This window comes from Scedosporium apiospermum, assembly GCF_000732125.1.
Source record: "Scedosporium apiospermum strain IHEM 14462 chromosome Unknown SEQ_SAPIO_0132, whole genome shotgun sequence".
Lineage (NCBI taxonomy): Eukaryota > Fungi > Ascomycota > Sordariomycetes > Microascales > Microascaceae > Scedosporium > Scedosporium apiospermum.
Genome location: NW_015971833.1, coordinates 1,563,039 through 1,579,266, shown reverse-complemented (window position 1 = coordinate 1,579,266; position 16,228 = coordinate 1,563,039). Strand labels below are relative to the sequence as shown.

General features: G+C 47.3%; 4 protein-coding genes across 4 annotated transcripts; 2 read left to right on the top strand and 2 right to left on the bottom strand.

The window, feature by feature from the left end:
- Positions 1-3,502: 3,502 nt before the first annotated feature.
- On the top strand, positions 3,503-5,624 carry SAPIO_CDS9164 (uncharacterized protein; the record flags this gene model as incomplete). The annotated part of the gene is made up of 4 exons (XM_016790628.1): positions 3,503-3,536; positions 3,636-3,677; positions 3,863-4,081; positions 5,359-5,624. The coding sequence occupies 4 exons, from the start codon at positions 3,503-3,505 to the stop codon at positions 5,622-5,624; spliced, it is 561 nt and encodes a 186-aa protein (XP_016639931.1).
- A 610-nt stretch (positions 5,625-6,234) lies between these two features.
- Positions 6,235-7,413, bottom strand: SAPIO_CDS9163 (uncharacterized protein; the record flags this gene model as incomplete). The annotated part of the gene is made up of 5 exons (XM_016790627.1): positions 6,235-6,419; positions 6,483-6,734; positions 6,806-6,907; positions 6,986-7,301; positions 7,363-7,413. 5 exons carry the CDS (start codon positions 7,411-7,413, stop codon positions 6,235-6,237), a joined length of 906 nt encoding a protein of 301 aa, XP_016639930.1.
- Positions 7,414-8,944: 1,531 nt separating this feature from the next.
- On the top strand, positions 8,945-10,852 carry SAPIO_CDS9162 (Cyclopropane-fatty-acyl-phospholipid synthase; the record flags this gene model as incomplete). Its single annotated transcript, XM_016790626.1, has 4 exons — positions 8,945-9,064; positions 9,283-10,406; positions 10,486-10,594; positions 10,667-10,852. 4 exons carry the CDS (start codon positions 8,945-8,947, stop codon positions 10,850-10,852), a joined length of 1,539 nt encoding a protein of 512 aa, XP_016639929.1.
- An 833-nt stretch (positions 10,853-11,685) lies between these two features.
- SAPIO_CDS9161 (putative Sodium/phosphate symporter) lies at positions 11,686-13,710 on the bottom strand (the record flags this gene model as incomplete). Its single annotated transcript, XM_016790625.1, has 3 exons — positions 11,686-11,972; positions 12,033-13,499; positions 13,632-13,710. The coding sequence occupies 3 exons, from the start codon at positions 13,708-13,710 to the stop codon at positions 11,686-11,688; spliced, it is 1,833 nt and encodes a 610-aa protein (XP_016639928.1).
- Between the last annotated feature and the right edge of the window lie 2,518 nt (positions 13,711-16,228).

Sequence of the window (16,228 nt, the reverse complement as noted above, 5' to 3'; positions counted from 1 at the left end):
TCTTATATAATACCTAAATTATCTATATTTATAATATTTACTAATTTTATTTTTAAAAGATTTAAAAATAATATTTTTATTATTAGCTTTTAATTTTATAAGTTTTAAATAAGTTCCTTATAATATATTACTATTACTTTTCTTTTACTTACTATTAATAAGAATCTAGAATTTATAGGTTTTTATTATAGTAATATAATTATATTTTTACTATTATTATTTATATAATTAATTATTAATCTTAATAGTTTTTTCTATATACTTATTTAGTTAAGTAAACTTTTCTTTTTTATAGAATTTATCTTTAATATCTTCTTTAAGCTTATTATAAAAGTAAGTTATTAGAAACTTATCTTTCTAATTAAAGTAAGTAGTAATCTACTTAAACTTAATTATATATTTAATAGTAGATCTCTTCTAGTTTAATTTTTTAAGTTATTAAATTATAGTTTATTATTTATCTAATTTCTTAAAAGCTTTTTTAAAAGCTTTCTTAAATATTTTATAGTCTTTAAAGATCTTAATAATTTTAGCTTATTAATTAATCTTATTATTTTCTAAATAATTTTAGAAAGTTAATTTAAATTAAGTAAATATATTATTTATAAGATATTAAATTATAATAGTAACTTTATTAGCTTTAATATAAAATTATTTATTATAATATTATAAAAAGGTTTTTATTTAAATTAAGAACTTTTATAGTTCTTATTAGTTTCCTTTATATTTTTTAAATATAATAATCTTAAACTTAAAAGCTATAAATATAGTAAATATAGGAAAAATACTACCTCTTCTAATTATAATATTAATATTTAGCTATTAAATTATCTAGTTTAGCTAGATAATTTACTATTTAATCTAGATATTAATATCCTATTACTAAATAGTAAAGTCTTTAGTTATTTTTATCTTAGTAATCTATTCTTTAACTTTAATATATACTTTCTTAATAATAATAATATAGTTATAATCTTTATTATTAGATTCCTTATTAACTTTTATAGTAAGTCTAGTTATTTCCTATATCTTAACTTTATTATCTAACTTAGAAAAAGTCTTTTTCTTTATAGGTATTATAATTCCTAGATATTAATATTACTTAATAAGGTTACTTATTAAATAGGAGTAGTTAATATATTATAATCCTAATACTAGCCTATTAATAGTATTAAGTAGATATAATTAGTAATAGGATTAAAGTAGTTATCTATTAGTAGTAAAATAAGATAGTTAAGTAGTATTTACAAGATATAGGTAAGAAGTATATATTTAAATATAAAAATACTATTAGAAAGTCTTAAAAGATAAACTAGATATATAGTAAAACTTATAGTTTATATAGATATTTCCCTTCTAAACTCTCTTTAGATTACTTTAGCTTACTATAATCCTATATAATCTAGATTACTTGTAGATTACTATAAGTATAGGTAATCTATTATTTCCTATAATCCTAGTATTCTTCTATAGTTTACCCTTTTCTACTAGTCTTAATTGCCCGGCCTTCTATTTTAGCTATATGTAGCTATAATATTAGAGCTTTTTAAGTTAATACTTATATTATTAAATAGGTTTTTTAGGAAGGGCTAAATCTCTATATATTAGAAAAAGCCTTTTTTCTTAAATTTATATTATTTATTTTATTTATAATAGTTAGTTTTAGAATATTTTATTTTTTAATAGTTCTAGACTTTAATATCTTATTTATAATAATATTAAGTATATCCTAGAGGTCTTCTTCTATATATTGCTTTATTTTTAATTAGAAAAGCTAGATATAAAATATGAAGATATTTAGATTTAAAATAGTAGAGGAATATAGGTTTAAAGTTAGTTAGGATGAAATAGTAGTGTGGAATTTAGGGGGTTAGAAAGTAGGGGGGGTCAGCAAGGGGGGGGGTTTAACTTAAAATGAGGGACGAGCACGTTGGCTTCTTTCTAGCCGCCAACAGGCAGAATATTACTCATGCAGACAACGATAGGCAGCCGAAAGCACGTAAATCTTTACAATCCGATCTCGTTGGATGAGTCCCTGGCTGTATGTGCCGTTTTACTAATTCTTCGCCTAGCATCTTGGGGCTTCTATTCCATCATTTGTGCTAGAACCTAATACCGTCCCAAGTAAGGGGATGACTATGGTGGGCTAATCTATTACAGGATCATTCTTACCGTCAGAGAAGAGCTGGCGTCGCGTCTCCCCAAGCTCACTGACAATGCTGACCTAGACCCCACAAGGCGACGTAGTAAGCCTGTCACCGAAGAATCTCAAAACCTGTCGACATAAGGCCGACTATGGGAATCCCCGAACATAGGCGTATGATGACTATACGCGGCTCCTTTTCCTTGTACAGTCCCTAGTTTTCTCTTCTTCTATTCATCGCATATCAACCACCACAAGCCCATCCTGGTTGAAAATGGCGGTTCAAGCATGGCGGAATCCTGAAGCCACGTCCACCTTGGTCATTCCATTATCACGAGGCATTCCTCGAGCGATTGGGTGTGACAATGTCTAACCTCTCGCCGTGTTTGACTGCGAGAAGTTTAGCAACAAGATTGCTATGCGCCTAGAGACTTGTCGCAAAAACGAGACCACCGGGAGTGTGAGTTGTACGCGTCTGAATATTAAACGGTATGCGATTGTTGTGCGATTGGCGAAACCAGGAAGAAAAACCAGCATTATAGCGCGAGTCGCTCACCCGCTAAAGTGTGAAAGAATATGCACTCCCCAAATAGCTTGATGTTATCGCGAAGCAGCAGGTTGAATACCCTTCGGCAACCCGACTGCCCCGAGCGCCCAAAACATGAATCCGCGTGACACGACACTGAAAGCCCATGGACTGCCATGCTCCGCCTCTAATACTTAGACGTAACGGCGTGTTGTCGGGGGTTTGATGTGAATAGGAACCTTATCTTTTATGGAGGCTCGTGAATTCTGTATCTTATGGTTTCGATACATGTCCCAGAGTGGGGAGCATGCACTAGAGAAGCGGAACGCATTGGGTCAGAAGATTTTGGGACTGCACTAGCTAATAGGAATCCTTCCTACGCCCCGCGCGTGTGCAGCCACTTACACGCAACATCACTCTCTCTTGCATTGGGAAATGTGGGACAACACTGTGGTAGCCCCTATAATGAGCCCTCTATATAGCCCCCGTATCCCACTAATTAACCCCTGTAGTTCCGCTACATCTATTGCCCGAGGCTGGAACTGGGGCTAGGGTATGGAACAACGTCAAGCTTCAAAACACTCCTTCGAGGTCGTAGTCGCCTAGAGACCTCGGTGCCCCTAAACGGCTATCAATTATTATCTGTGTTGAGATAGATGACTATAAAGCCCGCCCAGTTTTCTGCGCCGACTATCAAACTGAGGTCGACATCGCAGGATCGATCTTCTCAATCAATTGGCTTCTTTTCTTTTTCTTGCCTGGCGCTTTTTTTCCACCCCTTCTACCAGCAACACTACCAATCTCCCAAAATGCGGTTTTCCATCATCGCCACCATGGGCATCCTAGGTCTCGGCCAGGCCAGCACGAGTAAGAACCCAACTTGGACATTCGTTGGGGGGAACCCGTAGACCCCCCACGAATGTTCAAGTTCTAACACTATCATCAACCGCTACTAACACCGACCAGTCCCCATCCGTCGCCAGCTGACCGATATCTTTGCCAACGAGGGTGAGCCCTGAACCGCCGGCCGCCAGGAGGGCGAATGCGACCGTTTCGGCCGCTGCTTCCAATTCATCCCCCCGAACGAGAACAGTATCCTGAACCAGGGCCGCCCGGTGGCTGAATGCACGAGGAGTAAGCCAGCCCTCTTCCTCGTCAATGACTGTCGCTCTTGCTGATAACACTTTCCACAGCGCCGGCTGGCCAGGAGGACGTCGACTCTGGATTCGGGGACTTCGCCAGCGGTAGGGGGAGTGCGCTGTTCGGGAACGTAGGAACGACGTGCGTTGTTGGGGGAGAAGAAGGTGAATGTGACAGGTTCGGGCGATGCACCCAGTTCATCCCCCCAAACGAGATCAGCGTCCTCAACCGGGGACGGACAGTGGATGTCTGCACTGCCGGTGGACAGGTCGGTACGCTGAGGCTGTAATGTCCAGTGTCATTGCTTGACGACGGTGACCCGATATCGGCTATTTCTCACATGTTACCATCCTAGCACTCGTCCCCGGGGTGTCAAGTGGATACAGTTGGTGTTGGGGTTGCGGGTGCCTGTTATGAAGTAAGCGAGGCAGGCAAACAGTATTCACAAGACCTTGGTGAGATGGTGTGTTCAAGTGTAGGGGTGTAGTTGTATTTGAATTGACTCCTGAAGAGTCCGGGAGAACAAACTAGATACATGGCAGAACCTGTAGTTTACCTAGATGTTTCTTCTTCCATCTCTCCCTAGGTGATCGGAGCTCTTCTTTAGATGATCGCTGCTAATCACCGGCCGATCGGAGTCATCACAAGAGTGATCGACACAGATCTCACGTTTTTTGCATTCCTGCCAGACAGTTGTTTGCACCGGCCTGCTTTCTGTTGCGTGTCACCGCCCTTGGTCGATATAAGGTCGGCGTGTGATATAAGTTATAACCTATCTATATAAGAAAGTTATTGTCCTTACTGGATAGCGATTCGAATCGTCGGGCGTCCATCACATCGTCAGCGCGGGTGGATTATTAAACCGCTATACTCCAAAAGTGGCTGAGGATGCAGAGTTATGTCTATCATTCGCGTTCAATGAACACCTTCGTCTTTCTTATAGGAGGGCTCGGTGAATGAGTTGGCGGTTTAACGAACTATAGAGTGAGATGACCGACAAGGATGTTGGAAAGTAAACTCCCTAAAAAGAACTTTATTTTACAGTTCGGAATAAGGAGGTCAGAACGTAGAATATCTAATGCGAGACTCTCATCAATGTTTAGCCCCTTACTATCCTCGTGTTTTGAGAAGCTACGGCATGTCCATAGTACGACGTAAACATATATCGTAGTCCAGGATATCAGATGCTGAGCTACGTAGTTGAATGGCAAGAGAGAGAGCAAGGGTAGATATGTGTGTTACTTATAAACAGAGCGGAGGCATGATGAGTTTAATTAGTCACTAAATGCAACACACCCTCCCATAAATCCCTAAAACCAACTCATCAAAGGCGTTACAACTCGGAAAAAAAAGACATCCCTTTTCCATCCCATCAAGTAAACCTAACTGAAGTGTATGGGTCGTCTCCGGCCTTCACGATTGGGAGCGTAGGGTTAGCATGTGTGGATAAACTCGGCGTAGGACAACTGTACATCCTCATATGGGAACCTGGGTATCGAACCAACCTATCCAGGAGGAGCCTAAATTCTAGGCTCAAACCCACTTATAGCACAAGCCGTCGGCGCCGCAGAAATCAGCGTCCCAGTTGCAACAAGATCTCCGGCAGCAGATGTTGTACCGGCAGCAGAAGCCGGCGCAGAGGAAGGGGTATCCAGATGGACAGGAAACCGCAGCAGCATTGCTGTCGCCAGCGCGGGCAACCGCGCTTCCCTCGTCACTCGGAGAGGGTTCGAAGAGCTCGTTAGGGATACGGCTGGTGTCTATTGTCTTGAGTTGAGCGGAGCCGAGAAGAGGGAGGAGAGAAACGAGGACTAGAGTGGCTTTCATTTTGGGCAGGAGATTCCGGACTTTGCGTTATATTTGGCGATGAAGGATCTTGCTGAATATGTCGGTGAAGTTTGGAGTTTGAAGTTTGGAAGTTCATTCACAATCGAGACTGGGAACTTCGGCTTCTTTTATGTTTGGAGGAATTGAGATGCTTTCTTTTCCCAGGAACCAAGGCGTCGTGGCGCCTATTCTAAGGCAGAAGAGGCGCTGATCGTTGCTCGAGATGGATATCAGCTGGCCCGCAGTGGAACGAGCCTGCGCCGTGGCGACCTACTGGAAAGTGATCCGAATCATCGGGCGTCAATCACATCGTCAGCACCGGTCGATTATTAAACCGCTAGACTCCAAAAGATGGCTGAGGGCGCAGAGCCATGTCCATCACTGGTATTCAGTGACCGCCCTCCGCAGGATGATTCGCCTTTCTCATGGGAAGGCTCGGTGAATGAGTCGGCGGTTTAAACGAAGTGGAAAGGAAGATGATCGACACGGACATGGGAAGGTAAGCTCCCTAAAAAGGAATTTATCTTACAGCTCGGGGTAAAGAAGTGGAAAAGTGGACTTTTGTTTTCTAGCAATGACTCTTTATTGCACATCAACGTCAGTTTACTCTCTCTTCTGCCTCAATGTCCTCCAAGGTCGGGGACCATTTATCCTGCAGGCTTTTGTCGAGTGTATTCTCATACACGTCCTTGGGCCACCACTCTCCCCAGCTTGTTAGGAAGATTTGATCCGGATCCTCTGGGAGGTTATCCTGGAAGAATGCTCGAGTGATGTTTTGTCCGCCTTAATAAAACGGTCAGTTTCGAGCTCACTTCCCCAGGTGTAGTGCCGGACTTTAAGAGATACTGTATATTATGAGTGTTGACTTGCCTTCGGAAACAGATTTTGCGTCGGGTATATCAGTTGGTATTTTCCAGTCCAAGCCTCTGCCGAGACCCGTGTTGGGAATGAAGCCCGGCGAGACGGCAACAACGGCGCACTGCCACGTAAGCTGGCGTCGCCACCAGTGCGCATTCAGGAGCCCAACGAACTTTGTCTCATTATAGATCAGGAGGCTTTTGTCTGTCGTCCCAGCCTTGAGGTGGTCCTCCAAAACACCTAAAGTGAAGTCAGAATACTCTCTGTGTGCGCATTGACGTGAATCTCCAAAGAGGTGCTCATGAACTTACTCGGATCTGATACGCCACGGATCCCTCCGGATGAGACGAAGATAAGCCGCGAGCGAGAAGAAATAAGTTTCTCCTTGAGTAGGTGTACCAAGTAATGTTGAGCTGAGTTAGGCGTGCCACATTTAGTCCAACCGTCGTTTTGTCATAATTTGGCCAGCAGCGAATCAAATAACCACTCACAAAGAGAATTCACCACATAAATCTCCCGCCACTTGGAACCGATCAAGTTCAAAGTCTCGCCGCCAGGGCCAAGAGCGGCGTTTAAAAGAAGATAATCAATCGGACCGCTGCCAACAGCCTCGAGAGCCTGGCGGGCGAAGCGCTTTACATCTTTCAAATCGCCAAGCTCCAGAGGCAGAACTGAAACCGTATGCTTGGCCGTATCAAACTTGACTTCTTCGTAGGCCGTCTTAGCAGCGTTGGCATTGCGCGCGCCGAGGATGACTCTGTATGGCTGCTGAATTTGCCCAAGAAGGTGTTTGATGGCTTCAAACCCCTATGATACCGTCAGTTGATATGGTTTCTCTCACGGTCAATGTACAAATGGTCTCGCTCACAAGCCCGGACGAGACGCCAGTGGCCACAATGGTTTTTGCGAGAGTTGTCATTGTTGGTTTTGCTTGCTAATTGTTCGTCTGGGTCACTGTAATTAATCGGTTGCAACGCTGGATAGAACGTAAGCAGAAGGCACGCGTGGTGATATCTTGATATATATTATCGATCCAATACTGATCCTTCCCTGATGACTAGATCTTACAGCCTGCATTCACGGTGTTAGACGGAGTTTATCAGCAAACCCCGAAAAACAATATTTATAATATTAATAATCATTAAATCCCTTTTTCTTTTTTTATGCTTCTTGACTAGAAAGAGTAGTAGGATTGATCAGTATTATGAGTGCTGAGTTCAGTGCACGATTCCATAGATGAGGACGCGAGATTTTAGTGGCGGGGGAGGGGCATTTTTGTTGCACTGAGAAGCTTCGGCCTCATGCTCTTACACTCCTGTAGACTGCCTGATATGATATATCCCAATTTCGATTCTAGATCTGTTTAAGGTCTAAAACCCTAGACGATGCGGAAAGTTCTCCCGCAACAAACAACGAGGCCAGCTCTCTGGCTTCCATCTGACATTTCCGCTCTGATATTTCTGCTCACGATAAATAAAACCCCTGGAAATGGTATGGCCAGCTGGCCGTCGGTCAGGGGAGTAAAACAACGGACAGACCATCACATGCACTAATGCTAAGGCACAGTACCCACCTTCTAATTCAGTCCGGCTTTAGTTTACGAGGCGTGGGATGCGCCGCAAGCATCACCGCTGTGTGGCTCAAGGGTCGGAACAAACCGTCCCACCATGCTTCGACATTCTTGAAATCCTTTCATCCGTACGTGTAATATTGTAATATCCCAATGCCACTTCCACCATTCGAACGGTAACACGTTGAAGCCACCGGTAGGTCCATGGTTGACGTGGCAGGAGGGCGGGGTCTGCTGGAAACGGAGCGGATTTCAGAGCACTTCCACTGAAAATCGGTGTTGGTCGTCCGACCCTCGACTGCGGTTGTTTAGGGGGCACCCACTGACTGTCCACAGATCCCTCAACCTCATTTCAGTGTGGAAATTACTCGGTCGAAAATCGAACGAGTCGGGAGGCACACAGGGGGAACATGTTTGAAGTACTTTGTCTTCTTTCAGAACCGGATCTTTGTCAGCAATGATGGGGAAGGACAGTGCAGCGATTCAATTGAAACTGTAACACATCTGTTCCTGGAGCATAACATTTCCAGGCACAAAATCCATTATTTCCCATCATTCACCTCCTGTCATCCATTGACACCCATTGTCACCCCGAACCATTATAACTAGTGTCAGGTACAAGTTATGCTTAATTATCCATTGTTATTCTCCCTTTATCCACCGTTTTATCCCGCAGCACATCATTGCCTTTTATTCGGTTGCCTGGACCCTCCAACCTCCCCTCCAATCACAAGGAAGGTTCAAGCCAACAAATTGGCTTTTTTTCCTTTCCTCTCTGCCTCCTGGAATCTTCAAACCAGCTCAGCTCAGCTTCCCTCCAAGTCGTCAAACCACGACCATTCCTCGCCCTCCCACCACACCTCTCCATCCGCATTCCATCATGGGGTCCAAAGCCCCGAATGGCCAAGAGCTCGAGGCCGACATCGAGTTTATCGAGACGCCCGCCGCTCAGCCCTCCCAGTTCGAGACCGGTCAGGATTGCGGAGTCAAGGTCACCAAGGTAAGCTCGAGCTTCAGAACAAAGCATCATCGGGTCAATCGGCATCCGGGTGGCTGCTTACCACCCTCCTAAGCCCCTTACCCGTTTCTGACCGTCGCCTCCTGCACACCTAAACTCCCTCTGCCTCCGTCGTTTATTCCCACCCATCCGATCCGATTGAAGAAGCCATTGATCAAAAGCTAACCGTTTTCCCCTTTCCCCTTTTTGCTCTGTCATAGTATCCGGGTATCAAGAATGCTCCTCTCCCCGCCGATGGCCCCGGCAACGAAAGCTTCTCCAATAGCTTCCTCCTCGCCTTCATCGTCGGTATCCCGACATATCTCGCCTGGAAGATTGGTGGCGGCCTGAAGACGTCCATCTTCTTCGGCCTCATCACGTTCTTCCCTATTCTAGTTGTCTACTGGTACTTCGCCTCCTCCTACAGCCCTCCCCTCAACGACAAGGTCAAGCTCCCCGGTCGCCCCGTCGAGAAGTACCTCAGCTTCAAGAATGAGTCCGATCGCCTCCGATGGAGTGGAAGGCGCAAGATCCCCATCCAGACCTTCTCGAACATGTACATCAATGGCGAGGTCGACTTCAATGGCGACTGCCTCGACGTCCTAGAGTACCGCCACGATTGGTCCAACTTTAGCTTCACCTGGGACCTCTTCAAGTACATCCTCTTCTCCTTTGCCGCCGACGTCATCTCGCACAGCCGAGAGCAGGACGAGAACCAGATTCAACCTACCTACGATGCCGGAAACGATCACTATGCCTGGTTCCTCGGCCCTCGCATGATCTACACTTCTGGCATCATATCTGACCCCGAGAAGGAGGAGACCCTTGAGGAGATGCAGGACAACAAGATGGCAGTCGTCTGCGAGAAGCTCGAGCTCAAGGAGGGCGAGACCCTCCTCGATATTGGCTGCGGTTGGGGCACTCTTGCCAGGTTCGCCAGTCTCAACTACGGCGCCAAGGTCACCGGTCTCACCATCGCCCGCAATCAGACCGCCTGGGGCAACGACGCCCTCCGCAGGGCCGGTATCCCCGAGGAGCAGAGCGAGATCGTCTGCATGGACTACCGCGACATGACCGGCCGCAAGTTCAACAAGATCTCCCAGCTTGAGATGGGCGAGCACGTCGGCATCCGCAAGCTCACGGGGTTCTTCCGCCAGTGCTACGACCTCCTCGAGGACGATGGCGCCATGTACGTCCAGCTTTCCGGTCTCCGACAGGCTTGGCAGTACGAGGACTTGGTCTGGGGTCTCTACCTTAACAAGCACATCTTCCCCGGCGCTGATGCCTCGACCCCCCTCTGGTTCTACACTTTGTGCTTGGAGAGGGCTGGTTTCGAGATTAAGAGGTGAGCACTAGGCATTGGAACATTGTTACGAATGGAGGAATCATCGGACTGTTTTTCCCGGCTAACGCTTCCCTTGCAGCATTGATACTATCGGCGTTCATTACTCCGGTACCCTTTGGCGATGGTACCGTAATTGGATCGGCAATGCTGACAAGGTCAAGGCCAAGTACGGTCAGCGATGGTACAGGGTAAGCTTTTGTTCCCTCACATTCTCCCGTGCAACACCCAATGCAAATATAATTACTAACCGTTTCACTCAGATTTGGGAGCTCTTCCTCGCCTGGTCCGTCATCGCCTCTCGACAGGGAAGCGCCACCTGCTTCCAGTTTGTCGTCCGAAAGAACCTCAACACTGTCCACCGCATCGACGGTGTCGCCTCGCAGTATGGTCTTCATGGCGCCCTCGCCAAGAGCAAGGCCGCTGGCAAGGCTACTCTTCCCCAGTAGATTACTCTCTACTACCCTAATGATTTATTTTGGCGCGTAGCAGCAGGAAAAAAAAATGTCGTATGCATGCGTAGTAATGAGCCAAAAGAAAAGAAAGAAGAGCTTGTGGATATATAAGTTCCAGTTCGGCAGGGCTGAACCACCCATCGCGGGCCAAAGTTGGGGCCCTTGGGACTGGGTCTTGGGGGCAGTTTATATGATGTGAATGGGAAGGGATACGGGTTACATAGATGTTGTCATAGGATGTAGCGTTCCACCATTACTTCCTTTCCATGCTCCCACGACCGTTCTCTTTGCTCGAGTGACTGTTTTCCCGAGGCTCGGTAAGCAAGTGCGTACACCAATCGCTCTACTCTCTTTCAGCACTTAAGCTCATTCCCAACCCTTTTGATTAGTATCGAACCTAGGGTTGCATTTGCTCTGCCCATCATGAGGAGGCTGCAGGTCCAGGTGTCCTCGGAGAACCTGACCTTCTCTCGGCTGATAAACTAAGCCCCACCAGTGCCACTGAACCCATATACCTAGACAAGACGACGACACTAGAGGCGACGAAGTATCAAGTCTACTACCCGCCATGAATTTCCCTCTCCTCTGCACCTTGCAACGACCCCACTCGAATTGAGGTCGAGTGTCTCGTCCTTTCTTCATTCTCACTAGCCCAGGTTATGACTCAGTTTTTGGCTCCGCCCAAGGAGACTGAGAAGACATTAGGGGACATCGCACATGTTGCCATGAAAGATTAGGAAAAACAATATCCTAATATATATTCTTTCTATCGCTCTACAATCGCTCAACGATCTATCAAATCTATCAAGACATTCTAATTCTATCTTCTAAAAGAAGTGAGGGGCATTAATGAAGAGACCCATCAAGCATCCGCCAAGGGTGCCAGCAACGGGGATCGTGGCGAACCACGAAATAAGCAACAGAGTCACTCGCTGCCAGTTAACAGCCCTCCATGTCCCATTGCAGAGACCGACGCCGACAGTGGCACCGGTAATACACATGGACGTCGAGACAGGGAGGGAGTACTGGGAAAAGATAAGGACAGTGAGAGCAGCTCCCATTTCCATGGAACAGCCACGGCTGGGAGAGTGATAAGTGATTTTGTTGCCCATGACTGTAGAAGGGAAACGTTAGCAATGGAGATGGTTTCTTCGACGACTAGGAGCACACTCACCCTTCATGATGTTAAAACCGTATGTTATGAGGCCCACCGAAATCATGGCAGCAAGGACGGCGAGTTGCCATACGGGGACGGGGGCCTTGGAAGCGGCGGCATTGCCAGTCTTCCAGGCTGAGTAGATGACGGCCCAGGGACCGACCGAATTGCCGATATCATTAGCACCGTGCGCGAAAGAAGCCGTGCAGGCAGTGAGGACCTGGATGAACGAGTAGGTGTGCTCGACTTCGTTGGGATATTTCTTGGCATGGGCGTAGACACGTTGCATACGCTGGCCATCGGGGGTACCCGCGATACCGGTCTGCGCGGCGTGGATATCGTAGTGGAAACCGTAGAGGAGACCGCAGACGATCATGGCGGGGATACGCTTGGCGAGCATCTTGATGTTGTGCAGCTCGTAAATCTGGCCGGGACCCATGGGATTGTCACGCAGAGTACGCAGAGCCCATCCGATAGGAGCGCGTTTCTTTATGAGCTTTTCGCGGAGTCGGCGATCACCTTGCGCAGCAATCTCCTTGTAGGACAACTGCTTGGCTTCGTTGCTAACCAATTCCTTTTCGCCGTCGCTGTGGGCAGGCTCGGGCATCTGGAGGTCGTTGGCGGTAAGGTTAGACTCGGCGACAGACTTGGGAGAGCCACCGAGAGCAGCGTTCTTCTTCTCGTTGCCCTCATCATCGTCGTCCTGCACGACGGCGTAGTTGGGGATATGGGCGGTTTCGGCATCTTCAGGTGCGGGGCGATTCCAGAGCAAAGGGCCCAGGAAGAACATGTACCACCTGACAGTGTAATCCTTCTTGATGACCCTGGCACGCAAGTAGGGAACGAAGAAGAGAGCGGAGAGGAGGCACACACCACCACCACAGCCCATAGTGACAGCGGCGATGTACCAGCTGGGCTTCTTGTTGAGACCGAGATTGGGAGAACCCTTGTAGACGATGGAAAGCGTACAGAGAGTGGACGCGAGAAGGAACCAGAACGGAGAGCTGTAGACGGCCCATGGGACGGGATTCTTCCGCATGTGCACGATGACTTTGATGAGCGTGAAGATGATGGAGCCGAAGCAGCCAGAGATGGTAGGAGCCATGACGAGGCCGGCAAAAATGGCGCCGAGTCCCTTGCCATTGTTCCAGCCCCACTGGACTTGCGAGGCACCAACGGTTGCAACACCAACACCAGCAACGGCAGAAACGAGTGAATATGTGGAGGAAACGTGAGCAGAGTGTCGGGTGCACCACATAACCCAGGAGGAGGCGGCGGCGAGGGCGCAGGTGAAGGCGAGCATCTGGACGCCGGCGTTATCACGGAAGGCGGAGTTAGGGATGATGCCATTCTTGATGGTGTCTGCCGTACGAGCACCGACGCAGATAGCGCCTAGCATTTCGAAGACCGTACCGAAGACCATGGCCTGTCTGTAGGTGACGGATCTAGACGAGACGCTGGTAGCCCAGGCGTTTGCCACATCGTCTGCTTAATGTTAGCGGAAGGTCGGTGGAAGGAAAAGCATTGGCATAGAAGAAGAAAGGCAGGCTAGCCGTAGAGGCTGGAGATGGGAGGAAGAGGACGGATGGAAGAGGGCTGCCAGAAAAGAGTACTCACTTGCACCATTGTTGTAGGCATCTAGCATGGCAAACAAAGTGCCAATGGCAAAGATGTAATCATATTGGTGAAGCACCATCTTGTCAGTCTGATTGGGTTCAAAGACTGCAGTTAAAGGGCTGGTTCTGGGAGGTTTCTGGACCAGAAAGATGACTGAATTTCCTCGCAACAAGTAGCGGGAGGACGCTGAACTTTATCCTTTCCCATGGTGACGCCACGCCGCGCTCATTATCCACATATTCCTTTCATCCTCTCCTAACTTGAACCGTGGGGTTAAATTTTTCAAAGTCGAGATGCTTCAATCCTTGATAATTCGCACACTCGAAAAGATAGCCAGGTGCTGAATTGCCAAATTGGAGACACCGAGTCATCTCTCGATCTATCGTCACGTCCCGTGTCGGAGATGCCAGTAATACGACGCTACCCCCGACCGGACGGAATCAGACGCAAGCTCCGGTCCTACGAGAGCCCGAGAAGGATACACGTGGGGGGTGTGAGATGGGGTGTGGGCCCACGGCGCCGGATCGATCAAGAACAAGGCTATCGACCAGTCTCCAGTCTCCAGTCTCTCCACCAGCGGTGTCGATTGCAGGAACTAGTTCCATTGAAGATTCGCCTCTTGTATTCAGCCGACTAGCCCCTATTTGGAGACCGAATCTACGCCGCACCCGTGGAGTGACATTTGATTATCTTCTCTTTTTTCGCCCACTTTCACTGCCACTCCGCGATCTCTAGAGCCTTTCTGGGTATCGGCCAACTCTCGGAACAAGCTTTCTCGCCAAGACGGGACCTGGCTCGGACAGCCCTGCTGCAGAAAATATTCTACGAGATCTCTTGGCATCGGGGCAGGTGTCGCGTGCCTCTTTTTCGAAAACGTTTCGATATATAGAACCCATCTAAAAGACCCCAATATGCCGTGAAAGATTAGCTTTGTGACAGGCCGCTGATCCTCCACTGTAAATTTTTAGCAAGAACTTGCTGTCGAGGGTTTAACTTAACTCCTGGATGAGTTGTGGAGCAGATGTCGAATCCCTTTACGGTCATTGGCTTGGTGGCACCAAGCTTCGGCTATGCCGGCAACAGCAGAGGTAGAGAGCACTGAGTTGAGTGAAAGTCGAGCAAAGTAAAGTAAAGAAAGCCTGTTTTCTAACGTTCTGTATCCACTTCGTACCTGTTGTGGTGAGAGCGGGAAAGTTCTCTCTTTCCCCCACGCCACCATCGGTGTCTCCATTCATTCACCCACGCCGTTGTGCATCCACTCCCTTTCCTCCACTCGGACGGGTCCGGCTCCGCCTGTCCAGAGAGTGCAGGAATGTCGTTTGTCAGGAAAAGATCAATATTTTACGATTTTTTTCCGCAGTGGCCACGCGCTCAGGGCAATCAAGACTAAGAGCAAGCTTTTTCTTGCTACCGAGACAAGCTTGATAGATGGGATTTTATTGAAGCAAGAGAGTCGGGGAGACGTCTTTATCCGGCCTAGTCTTTCTCCTTCTTGTTCATTTTTTTTCCCTTCAGAGACCGAGATGTTGTTTGGTCGTGATGTTCAGTTCCATTTGTGATTTCGTGATGGCGTTACCGACCCGACAAGAGCGGGTGGCCGAAACCCAAACATGGACATGGACTTACCGAGTGATGGGGTGACATCGTCAGAGCTATCCGCCGAACCCGAGAAAGTCAAGAACTTCGGCCGCCTCCCCGCGTCGGCTCCCTCGAGGAGATGAACTATCGTACGCAATACTTCTATTTGTACGTAATTCGAAAACAATGGCAATTAAGATACGGGGTCCAGCCTTTTTTTTTTTGGGGGGGGGGGGCTTGCAGCTTCTTCAAGAGAGAGGGTTGATATACCACGTGGCTTGAGTCTTAATGCATCCGCACCGTAGTGAAACCTCTCCAGCCGTCTTTAGCAGCTGCCAGTCAGTCAAACCTCATGGAGAAAATGAGTAGATAAAAAGGGTATACGCCCTTTACGTGGAGACATGGGACCGCAGCACTCTGTTTATTTGCCTTCTTATTACGAGCTAGGTTCTTCCGGAACCTCACTCCATCGACGACCAACTTCCGCCTCACGATCTACCATTCGATTTGCACAGTTTCTTCACCGCCGGTTTACCATTATACGCCTCTGTGCATGTGGTTATGGTCCAAAGTCGGGTGTATGTGGGCGTGTCTGTTTCTCCCCTAATTCTTCGAAAAGGGGACGACAACCCTTGAGCGCAGAGGATATGAGGCGATAAATAATATGCATCCCCGATATCCAGCCGAGCTGAACGGTAGCCTGACTATCGAATGCCCGAATAAAGCGAGTCTCGCCTTGGATCTGGGCAAATTTTGCAATGAGCGCTTCATCCTGTGCATCCCTGTCTACGGCTGACCTTCGACCACTATGACGCACGAGAAAGCCTTGGAGTAGCCTCCGAGCAAAACGTGGTACTCGATGTAGAAATATTATTGGGCGAGGCTGCCACAGAATTCGTTCCGAATCCGTGGATGTTCCCCTCTTTCCAAAGGGGAGCATCTACGGGAGAGCTGCTGTCAAGGTTCGTACTTATTGATTATTCCCATTCGGCCTGCTTCGCGTGTCCGAAGAAAAGAAT